The following is a 12,327-nucleotide window of genomic DNA, read 5'->3' as shown; positions in this document are numbered from 1 at the left end:
GGCATGTTGTCCGGTCCTCTGGCAGTCTCTATGGGGTACCACAGGGTTCAATTCTCGGGCCGACTCTTTTCTCTGTATACATCAATGATGTTGCTCTTGCTGCGGGCGATTCCCTGATCCACCTCTACGCAGACGACACCATTCTATATACTTCCGGCCCTTCCTTGGACACTGTGCTATCTAACCTCCAAACGAGCTTCAATGCCATACAACACTCCTTCCGTGCCTCCAACTGCTCTTAAACGCTAGTAAAACCAATGCATGCTTTCAACCGTTCGCTGCCTGCACCCGCACGCGACTAGCATCACCACCCTGGACGGTTCCGACCTAGAATATGTGGACATCTATAAGTACCTAGGTGTCTGGCTAGACTGCAAACTCTCCTTCCAGACTCATATCAAACATCTCCAATCCAAAATCAAAGCAAGAATCGGCTTTCTATTCCGCAACAAAGCCTCCTTCACTCACGCCGCCAAACTTACCCTAGTAAAACTGACTATCCTACCGATCCTCGACTTCGGCGATGTCATCTACAAAATAGCTTCCAATACTCTACTCAGCAAACTGGATGCAGTTTATCACAGTGCCATTCGTTTTGTTACTAAAGCACCTTATACGACCCACCACTGCGACCTGTATGCCCTAGTAGGCTGGCCCTCGCTACATTTTCGTCGTCAGACCCACTGGCTCCAGGTCATCTACAAGGCTATGCTAGGTAAAGTGCCGCCTTATCTCAGTTCACTGGTCACGATGGCTACCCACCCGCAACACGCGCTCCAGCAGGTGTATCACTGATCATCCCTAAAGCCAAAACCTCATTTGGACGCTTTCCTTCCAGTTCTCTGCTGCCTGCGACTGGAACGAATTGCAAAAATCTCTGAAGTTGGAGACTTTTATCTCCCTCAACAACTTTAAAAATCTGCTATCCGAGCAGCTAACCGATCGCTGCAGCTGTACATAGTCCATCTGTAAACTACCCACCCAATTTACCTACCTCACCCCCATACTGCTTTTATTTATTTACTTTTCTGCTCTTTTGCACACCAGTATCTCTTCTTGCACATGATCATCTGATGATTTATCACTCCAGTGTTAATCTGCTAAATTGTAATTATTCGATGATTGCCTACCTCATGCCTTTTGCACACATTGTATATAGATTCTCTTTTTTTTCTTCCATGTTATTGACTTGTTTATTGTTTACTCCATGTGTAACTCTGTGTTGTCTGTTCACACTGCTATGCTTTATTCTGGCCAGGTCGCAGTTGCAAATGAGAACTTGTTCTCAACTAGCCTACCTGGTTAAATAAAGGTGAAATAAAAAAATAAAAAATAAAAAATAGTGGGCGCTAGATCTGCACTATTGTCTAAGATTGATATGCATTCCCGGTAATACACTCGTGTCCGCCATGGACCGGCATGTACATAAAGCATCCTCCATTCAGGCTAAATTGTCCGAAAATACGTTAAATGGTAGTGGAAAAAGGGATTTTCAAAACGATTTAGTGACGAAGCATGCAACCCATGAATAGCATGTCCTTTACTTATAATAGGAAAATAACTATCTGGATACTTGATGAATGGTTGCTGCTGCTGCTGATTTCAAGATCTATGCGATGCTTGATGGAGCTGCTGGGAAATCCACATGTATACCTAGCCTGATTTGCAACGTAGTCTGATGCAAAGTGTGCTGTGCAGGAGGTTCGACTGAACTCTGACTGTTGATTATGAAAACAAATCAGATGAAGTGATTGTTTGGATGGAATACAGTGCTAATGCAGCCATACTGCACAATCGCTCTTGCTTTTGGGTGGGACCAGCACCAAAACTAGGAGGCAATATGTAAATAAACTATGAATGTTAATTGGTTTATTATAATCAATAAACTATAAACGTTAATTGGTTTATTATAATCAGATTGCCGATGACCTTYTCCCTTACGAAAAAAGATTGCAGTCAGAGTGCAGTATAACTGGAGTCCACTGCAGTATAACTGCAATTAGAGTGCAGTATAACTGAAGTATGCTGCAAATACTGTGTCCAAAATAACACCGTTTTTTTACTGCAGTAATTTTGCAGTATAATTAAGCAATAAGGCCCAAGGAGAAGACTTCTAGCTATACCCCAATGACTCTCATGTAGTTCTGCCAATAGTCTGCTTTGCTTGCTTTGTGGAATCACCACCCTGTAACCCCCAAAGAACAGAGTCATCCTCCCATAATGGTAAGTTCAAACTTTCTTTTGACATAAATGCTTAACTATTTTCAATACAGGATCTTTCTCAGTTTCAAATGCTGTATCTGTATAAATGTATTATCTGTATAAATGACACTCTACACGGTGGATTTGGGGTAGGACCCCTACAATCACTCAGGGGGAGTCTGGACAATGCATCTGATTTGCCATGCTGCTCTGATGGTTTGTACTGTATCTCATYTGTGTAAGCTGCTAAAATCAAAGACCATCACTGCATTCTAGCTGCTGCAAGTGTTGGGACACCTGTTTTAGGACCAAAAATCTTAGGGTGTGTCAGCAAGGTACATTTCCTACCATACAAGTGAAGTTCAGAAAACGTTCCAAGAATGTTATTTCTCTGTCTCTCCTTTATTTTGTTAAGTGTGTTCAGGTGTGTGTGATTTACCGGTATTTACCCCACAAAACCACTCCCTTTTCCTGGGATAAATAACTGAGAGAAACCGGTAAATTATAATAAATAATTTATATGAACAGCAGGGCGTMAAATGGAACTGTTAAATTATATAAAATGTCTAAATCTGGCTGCTCTACAGCCTCTGCATGATGAATCATCAACACTCAGGYTGGGGACAGACAGCCCATTTCAGTATGGAGCKCACTTCACAATGCATGTTGTAGACCTATCATCTCATCATGGTTACTTTTGTTCTTGTGACAGGTAGGCCGGCATTTGCTGCAGCATAGTCTATGCTACAGTAATATAAAGACCGAATACACGTCTAATTTATTCATCTCCATCTGGCTTTTGAAGGTCACCTTATTTTTTAATTGTAAAGATGTTTTGTTTTTATTATTGCAGCTCCTGAGTTTTAAAACAGCCTATCACTCGAATATCGTTGCTTTACATCAGTGCCCGCGCGAGCATCGACTCCATTRAAATTGCATCCAAAATAGATAATCCTGTTCTAGATTGATACGGTGCATTCGGAAAGTATTCAGCCCCCTTTACTTTTTTTCACATTTTGTTACCTTACAGCCTTATTCTAAAATGTATTAACTCGTTTTTTCCCCCTCATCAATCTACACACAAATACCCATAATGACAAAGCAAAAACAGATMATTAGAAATTTGAGCAAAAAAAATACAAATGAAGCTGAAATATCACAGTTACATAAGTATTCAGACCCTTTACTCAGTACTTTGTTGAAGCACTTTTGGCAGCGATTACAGCCTCGAGTCTTCTTGGGTATGATGCTGCAAATTTTCCCCATTAATCTCTGTAGATCCTCTCAAGCTCTGTCAGGTTGGATGGGGAGRGTTGCTGCACAGCTATTTTCAGGTCTCTTCAGAGATGTTCGATCGGGTTCAAATCCAGGCTCTGGCTGGGCCACTCAAGGACATTCAGAGACTTGTCCCCAAGCCACCCCTGCATTGTATTGGTTTAGGGTTGTTGTCCTGTTGGAAGGTGAACCTTTGCCCCAGCCRGAGGTCCTGAGTGCTCTGGAGCAGGTTTTCCCCTCAATCCTGACTAGTCTCCCAGTCCCTGCCGCTGAAAAACATCTCCACAGCATGATGCTGCCACCACCATGCTTCACTGTAGGGATGGTGCCAGGTTTCCTCTTTGGCATTCAGGCCAAAGAGTTCAATCTTGTTTTCATCAGACCAGAGAATCTTGTTTTTCATGGTCTGAGAGTCTTTAGGTTCCTTTTGGCAAACTCCAAGCGGGCTGTCATGTGCCTTTTACTGAGGAGTGGCTTTTGTCTAGCCACTCTCCCATAAAAGCCTTATTGGTGGAGTGCTGCAGAGATGGTTGTCCTTCTGGAAGGTTCTCCCATCTCCACAGAAGAACTCTGGAAGAGTGACGATCGGGTTCTTGGTCACCTCCCTGACCAAGGCCCTTCTCCCCTGATTGCTCAGTTTGGCTGGGTCGCCAGCTCTAGGAAGAGTCTTGGTGGTTCCAAAGCAGAKCTTTATGGTAGAGTGGCTAGACGGAAGGCTGTTGTATTCGGCGCATGTGACAAATAACATTTTATTTGATTTAATGTAGGGCTCATAATGTATTTAATGTATGGCTCATCAGGCTCAGGTAGCATCAGGCTTGAATTTTCGATCAAAGCTCTAATCAAATCCAGACAGGCCCATTTTTATGCTTTTATAATGCTTTTGAATTTGGCAAGAAATACTGGGTTACCCGGGAGAAAAGTGATTTATTCTCGGAATGGAACATTTGCAAAATACCTGGAAAAGATTCAATCTTAGTCTGTTTGAATAGACTGAAATTAATGGCTTTGTATGCGTTACAAACATGGCATGCTAGCTCTATCCTGCTGGCGCAGTGGACTAATTCCAGGGATAGAGATCATAGTTTGAATCTCACGGATTTCCATGTGAATTACTGTATTTGTGCATGGAGGTCAAAAAAAGTTAGCAGTGTTACTACAAAACTTTCACAAKATTTAGAGAATGTTCTCAGAATGTTATGTAATTACCTTTAAGCCTCTTAAGCTGACAGTACCCAAAATCGGGCTCTAGAATTACTTAAAAATATATGTATATGTTTACATTATTTTATTGATTTCCCACCATTTTATAAGTCAGAAGACAGACATTCATTCCTTCCTAGGACCATGTAAACGTCCTCTGTTGAATAAACGTGTATTTGCCTCTCTGTCGGCTYCATCATTATATCCATTTATATTACTTCACTGCAACGTTATGTTAAACGGGCGGTCCTTAAAAAACATTTATCCAGATCGACTGCTTCATGGCACAGACATGGCAAAGCAATCGCTGAATTTGTCTCAAGCAGTGGAATCTAAATACATAACTTTCATAGCTCTACGATAAAGAATGCAACATACGCACTTCCTTAAACCTAAAATGAGTAAGAAGAAGTAATTTTGTGTGGAAGTCAAACATTTGTTTTACGTCGGAGGCAGACACATTGAGCTCTTTAGATAACCCTTCTCCCCTTGTTTATAGGAGGGGCACCTGTTGTTGATTTAGACGTTCACAAATGTTACAGATTTTGACTATCACCAACGTCATATGTTTGTTAAAGTAATAAAGAAGGTGAAATATTTTGGGTAGAAAAACAGAACTGTATATGGACATATTATAAAGTATGAAAAGGCTTATTCATTCACAATTTGTTTTATTTATCATATCATATTTGTATATGTTTAATTATACTTTTATTGTGTACTAGATCATATCGGTTGGATCGTTTTTTTTTTCTCAGACATAAATAAACAATTCCAGGTGAAAAACAAAGGTCATAGCTTTCTGGGGGCAGGGACAACAATACTACATTAATAAAATATTGCCCTCTTGCTAGATTGATGACTAAAGCCACAGCAAAACTGTCYGTTGTCAATTCAACTGGTTTTAAAAACTATGATTTCCATTCTCAGAAAGTTGATAAAACCTCCCAGGAAATGTTTCAGGGAACCAGAGTAAAATGTTCTCAGAACCTCCCTGTAACCTAAAAATTAACATTCCCAGAACAGGCAAAATGTCCACTTCTGTTTGCAAAACATTTCGTTTTGCGGGTCAGGAAATTTATGTGGCTTACTTCCCACAACCAATGTGAAACCAAAAACAGACGTTCCCAGAACGTTTAATGTGCTAGCTGGGGAGCGTTAATCCTTTTAAATTCCAGTCGACAGAGGCGGAGCAAATCTGCCTGCTTATTCAGCTCTCTCACTGCTTATTTAGAGTGGACTGTACGTGACGGATTTAAACACGAAAGGAATGATTTTCTCTAGAAACATGGTATAGACAGGGCGTCCGCGAACCAAGCAGATGTGGCTCCGGCCATGACTCATCCCAGGCTCAACACGGTTGAAGCGGCGTTGATATTTATATCCGTCGCACAGCTGAGCACAGGTAGGCTATAAGACAAACTTTGTGCGACCACTGCATGTATCATGTGTTTCGTGAGAACTTGTTTAGGCGGTAATTGTAGGCTGTTTTTCTGTGTCATGTGTTGCAGTTGGACTTGAAATTTAGGCAACAGCCTGACAGTTTGAGTGGACTCAATCATATGTCGGCCGTTCATGTATGATATAGTTTGCGACATCTTTTTGTTACCACATTCTGTATCCTGAACATTAAGTCAAATAGTTACTCTAACCATATGAAAAATAGCTAATGTCAAAAGATCAGTCGAAAGCGCTTGGTTTATTTTGAATCAACGTGATAGAAGTTCACATGCATGTGCTCAATTCATATGACTTGGCTAAACTGTAGGCTACTAATGTCATAAACCTAATTCGCTCTACTTTTGAAATTAATTGCTTTCGCTGAGACTGAATTTGTTCCATCTTTCTAAACTGAACCAAACACAAATTGTAATACCTTTTAAATTTTTAAAATTATTATTTATAAACGTTTTCTACAGTACTATGATGAAACCATTTAAAAAAAATTAAATAGGTAGATTTAATGTAAAATCATGATAAGAGGCTCTTTACATTGCTGGTCCAACTCGAGGTGTCAAATGCACCCTCCTCCACAACCTTAAAAATATTTTCACATGACCCTCCCCTTGTACTGTAAATAAACNCCCCCATAAAATTAACAAAAACATGATATTACCTCCATAAATAACAACTGTAGCAACTCTGTGTTTATAAACTAGGATATCGATTTGACCGCTTCAGCGTGTTTTTTTTGTGGCACAGTTGATGCCATGCAGGTCTAACGGGCCAGAAGGTTGAGGGTTCGCGGACCACCACGGACGAGCTCACCCTGCCTGTTTTGTCTGCAGCTACGATCATAGCCGGCTGCAGACAAAAATGCTGGAAATCAGATGTTCAACATTTGGCTGCTATACTCATAGAAAACAACTGCAAATCATTTTCCACCAACAGATTTCTGTGCCAATGCACCACACACAACCAATAAACAACGCATAAATGCATAKCGATTTACTAACTTTGAGCGTTCATCATCATCAGCTTTGACAAACTCAATTTAATTGAGGTGTTAATCTCGACAAACCGAAAATACATCCACCGCTTCCTACCTTGTTATTTTTAGTATTTACGTTGATTGATTACTGCGTTGTTGGGTTTAGAGTTTGCAAGAAAGGCATTTCACTGTACTTGTGCATGTGACATTAACTTGAAACAGGATCGATCGAAGGCTTGGTTTGACAATCCCCGAATGTCATTAAACTTTTGGGTGTTTTGTAACAGATGTCTCTATCCTTTAGTCAAATGGATTTTGCGCAGTTTGGATGCTGTAATTATCAGTGTGGATGAACGTGTGCAGGTAGCGCAATCCGGTTAAAACATTGTGACTAGTTGTTTATGCCACACATACACTGAGTGTACAAAACATTAGGAACACCTTAATATTGCGTTGCACCTCCGTTTGCCCTCAGAACAGCTTCATTCTGTCTGGGCATGGACTCTACAAGGTGTCGAAAGCGTTCCACAGGGATGCTGGCCCATGTTGACTCCAATTGTTGCCACCGTTGTGTCAAGTTGGCTTGATGTCTTTTGGATGGTGGACCATTCTTGATACACACAAACTGTTGAGGGTGAAAAACCCAGCAGCATTGCATTGCAGTTCTTGACACACTCAAACCGGTGCGCCTGGCACCTACTGCCTACTACTATGCCCCGTTCAAAGGCACTTAAATCCTTTGTCTTGCTTGCCCATTCACCCTCTGAATGTTTCAATTGTCTCAAGGCTTTAAACCTGTCTCCCCCTTCATCTACACTGATTGAAGTGGATTTAACAGGTGACATCAATAAGGGATCATAGCTTTCACCTGGTCATGGAAAGAGCAACTGTTCCTAATGTTTCGTAAACTCGATGTAAAAGGTAATACATTTTAAAAAGTATTGAAGCATTAGGTTCCCGGTTGACGAATAGCCGCTSGGATTGGAAAGGAGGCAGAATAGAATGCGTGTTAAGCTTTCCTGAATAACTGGGCCTGCTGGGAGCATATACCCCGCTGTTTCCCAAACTTGGTTCTCGGGACCCCAAGGGGTGCACGTTTTGGTTGTTGCCCTAACACTACTCAGCTGATTCAAATGATCAAACTTGTTGATTCATTTATTTGAATCAGCTGTGTGGTGCTAGGGGAAAAAACAAAAGGAGCAGCCCTTGGGGCCCGGAGGAACGAGTTTGGGAAACCCTGATGTAGGCCTATCTGGTCACGACTTGGGAGAATGATGATCGGCAACAGCCAGCTGTTCAAAAAATAGAACCAGACTGGTCTGCAACTGTGCCTTTCTATAATCTATCGAGAGTAGACCCACAACTGATCCAAATGGAATGAAACATTTAAATAACAGGGCTTTTGCTCTATTATTCAAGTTACATTTTCACTGCAMATTGCAGCCTAGAGTAGAATTGTACTCACTTGAAAACAATAATGCAATTATTCATTGGATTGTGGTGTTGTAGGATAATTGTTTTGTCCCTTAACAAGATCAATAGGGGAGCTTTTTGAGCTGCGTCTCTSCGCTCTTCTTTCATGTGTAATGATGGACCTGGTCTCCCCACTGCCTATCAGCTATTCCTCTCTTGTGGATTTTATATATAAAATTGGTGCAGATTTGATTAATTGTATGCGTGGTATAATTGCAAGATAACACATTGCAGATCTGGACAAACAGTCCAACTGTCACTATGGATGGAGTGCAGGATAGACAGTTGACTGGTATACTATACTGAACAAAGTTTTTTTTTTTTTTTTCCGGAGTTACAGTTTATACAAGGAAATCAGTCAATTGAAATAAATTCATTAGGCCCTTATCTATGGATTTCACATGATTGAGCAGCCATGGGTGGGCCTGCAGGGTGGGCCATGGGTGAGCCCACCTACTAGGGAGCCAAGCCCAGCTAATCAGAATTAGTTTTCCCCCACAAAAGGGCTTCATTACAGACCGAAATACTCCTCAGTTTCATCAGCTGTCCAGGTGGCTGGTCTCAGACGATCCCGCAGGTGGAGGGGCTGGAGTGGTTACGCATGGTCTGCGATTTTTAGTCCGGTTGGACATATTGCCAAATTCTCTAAAATGAAGTTGGAGGCGGCATGTGGTAGAGAATTGAACATTAAATTATCTGGTAACAGCTCTGGTGGACATTCCTGCAGTTGGCAGGCATTGTCATTAATACGTGTCACATATCAGTTTGCAAACAATGTAATAAAAAAAAAATGCAGGTGTTTCAGCCTAGCTCCGTGCTTTCTGTGTTGGTGGGGCAGCCAGCGGAAAATACGGAGAGTAGGGGTTGCTAATGTTCTCTAGTTGCGCCATGATTGGCTCAGTGTTCTGTCACTCATGGGGACACTACGTCACTGCCAAATCTAAGGGTAAAGCTCAAATTCAAGCCCCTTCGGTGCTGCCATAGCGTTACATTAGAAGTGCCCATCCAAGAAGGCTCAAGGTCATTGGCCACAGATGAAATGACGTCAAATCACGTTATATCCACAGAAGCTTTGATTGGACTGAACATCATACTTTCAAAATCTTAGCTAGCAGTCATCATCATGAACAAAGTTCACAATATACTGGCAAATCCTTTTTAATCCTTGTCATATGAAGAGAAATAATGAAGAGAAATTATAGATAAAACATATCTGCTCGTAGGCCATTGGACATAAACATTACACAAGTTGGAAATTGCAAATTCAACAATGAGTGGTTTAGAAGGAATCAGTAGCTAACTGCAAGCATTGAAAAGCAATCACTAGCCTGCTATTCAGTGGAGTGGGTGTGTGGTCCCTATTCTGGGTTTAAGGTACGGATGCACAATATATCGGTGAGCATATCGGAATCGGCCGATATTAGCTAAAAATGCCAGCATCGGCCCGATGTCTAGTTTAACACCGATGTGCAAAACCGGTGTCAAAGCTGACATACGTTTAAATATAACGTAAGTAGATGACGTCATGACGCCACAAAAAAATACAGCGCTACACAGAACAAAAGCAGAAAAATACTAAGCGCACTTCCAACAACTAAACAAGTTCAAGTCCAGCAGTCATTTGAAAGAGTAAGAACATTTCAGCGAGACAACTCAAAGGCGAAATCCGTTAACGCCAAGATAATGGAATTAATTATGCTACTTGCTATTAGCTTCACAACTAACATTTGGACCAGCGATGTCAGCCCCATGAGTATGCTGAGTTTGACAGCACAGTGGGTCGATGAGGATTTAGTGCAGAGGAAAGCCGTATTGCATGCTCAAGAATGTGCTGGTTCTCATACCGTTGCTGCCATTTCAATGGCATTTGAAAACATGTTTGAAACTTGGAAACATGAACACACTCCTAGCTCCAACTGACTCCAGAAATAAACGAATCAACTGCGTCTGCAGCAGACGTGACACCCTCTGTCATGGCATTGAAACGCCTGCTCAACGCCAGAGAGATATGTATACTGTAGCTAGGAAAGTAATACTAAGTGTATGTTGTGTAGTCAGCTGTTGGTAACCCATGTGACTCACCCTAATAATTTGGTGTATTTTCCCCTTTTAATGTTGCCTACTGTTCTGACTTGGTGGTGCACATGTAGCCTATAACCTGTTTTAGAGAAATGTAATCATCGAATATTGAAAGAGCTTTCATTATCTGCTTATATGCCCCCTTTATTTATCCTACAGCTCTGACTTGGTGTACAGGGAGAACACTGTAAGAACGGCCCGTGTTCTGAACTCTGTCGCTGTACATTTCAAAAGTGTTGAACAAATAGTTATATTGACTAGGTCCATCCTAGCTCGCTCATTAATGTCTTAATCGAAATCCCTCTTATCCGCTTGTTGTCCCCTTATGCCATAGTTTGTACTAGAGGTCGACCGATTATGATTTTTCAACACCGATACCGATTATTGGAGGACCAAAAAAAGCCGATGCCGATTTATTTATTTTCATTTTATTTGCAATAATGACAATTACAACAATACTGAATGAACACTTATTTGAACTTAATATAATACAAAAATAAAATAAATTTAGCCTCAAATAAATAATGAAACGTTCAATTTGGTTTAAATAATGCAAAAACAAAGTGTTGGAGAAGAAAGTAAAAGTGCAGAATGTGCCATGTAAAAAAAGCTAACGTTTAAGTTCTTTGCTCAGAACATGAGAACATATGAAAGCTGGTGGTTCCTTTTAACATGAGTCTTCAATATTCCCAGGTAAGAAGTTTTAGGTTGTAGTTATTATAGGACTATTTCTCTCTATACGATTTGTATTTCATATACATTTGACTATTGGATGTTCTTATAGGCACTTTAGTATTGCCAGTGTAACAGTATAGCTTCCGTCCCTCTCCTCGCTCCTACCTGGGCTCGAACCAGGAACACATCGACAACAGCCACGAAGCAGCGTTACCCATGCAGAGCAAGGGGAACAACTACTCCAAGTCTCAGAGCGAGTGACGTTTGAAACGCTATTAGCGCGCACCCCGCTAACTAGCTAGCCATTTCACATCGGTTACACCAGCCTAATCTCGGGAGTTGATAGGCTTGAAGTCATAAACAGTGCAATAGCTGCTGGCAAACGCACGAAAGCGCTGTTTGAATGAATGCTTACGAGCCTGCTGCTGCCTACCATCGCTCAGTCAGACTACTCTATCAAATCATAGACTTAATTATAACATAATAACACACAGAAATACAAGCCTTTGGTCATTAAAATGGTCGAATCCGGAAACTATCATTTAGAAAACAAAACGTTTATTCTTTCAGTGAAATACGGAACCATTCCGCAAGCCACCCGTTTGTTGAAGTAGGCTGTGATTCGATGAGAAATGCAGGACACACTAGATAAACTAGTAATATCATCAACCATGTGTAGTTAACTAGTGATTACGTTAAGATTGATTGTTTTTTATAAGATAAGTTTAATGCTAGCTAGCAACTTACCTTGGCTTCTTGCTGCCCTCGCGTAACAGGTAGTCAGCCTGCCACGCAGGCTCCTCGTGGAGTGCAATGTAAGGCAGGTGGTTAGAGCGTTGTACTAGTAACCGGAAGATTGCAAAAACGAATCCCCGAGCTGACAAGGTAAAAATCTGCCGTTCTGCCCCTGAACAAGGCAGTTAACCCACCGTTCCTAGGCCGTCATTGAAAATAAGAATGTGTTCTTAACTGACTTGCCTAGTTAAATT

The 12,327-nt window shown here is 41.2% G+C and overlaps 1 protein-coding gene across 1 annotated transcript in view; it reads left to right on the top strand.

The window, feature by feature from the left end:
- The first annotated feature begins 5,897 nt into the window (after positions 1-5,897).
- Positions 5,898-12,327, top strand: part of LOC111974507 (activin receptor type-1C) — a 29,219-nt gene continuing 22,789 nt past the window's right edge. The window contains exon 1 of the mRNA XM_024002240.1: positions 5,898-6,085. Within this exon, the coding sequence (XP_023858008.1) occupies positions 6,016-6,085 (70 nt within the window). The 5' untranslated portion in view covers positions 5,898-6,015. The remainder of the gene's footprint in view (positions 6,086-12,327) is intronic.

This window comes from Salvelinus sp. IW2-2015, linkage group LG2, assembly GCF_002910315.2.
Source record: "Salvelinus sp. IW2-2015 linkage group LG2, ASM291031v2, whole genome shotgun sequence".
NCBI lineage: Eukaryota > Metazoa > Chordata > Actinopteri > Salmoniformes > Salmonidae > Salvelinus > Salvelinus sp. IW2-2015.
The sequence above is the reverse complement of the archived record's forward strand: the minus strand, read 5'-3'. Positions and strand labels throughout refer to the sequence as shown.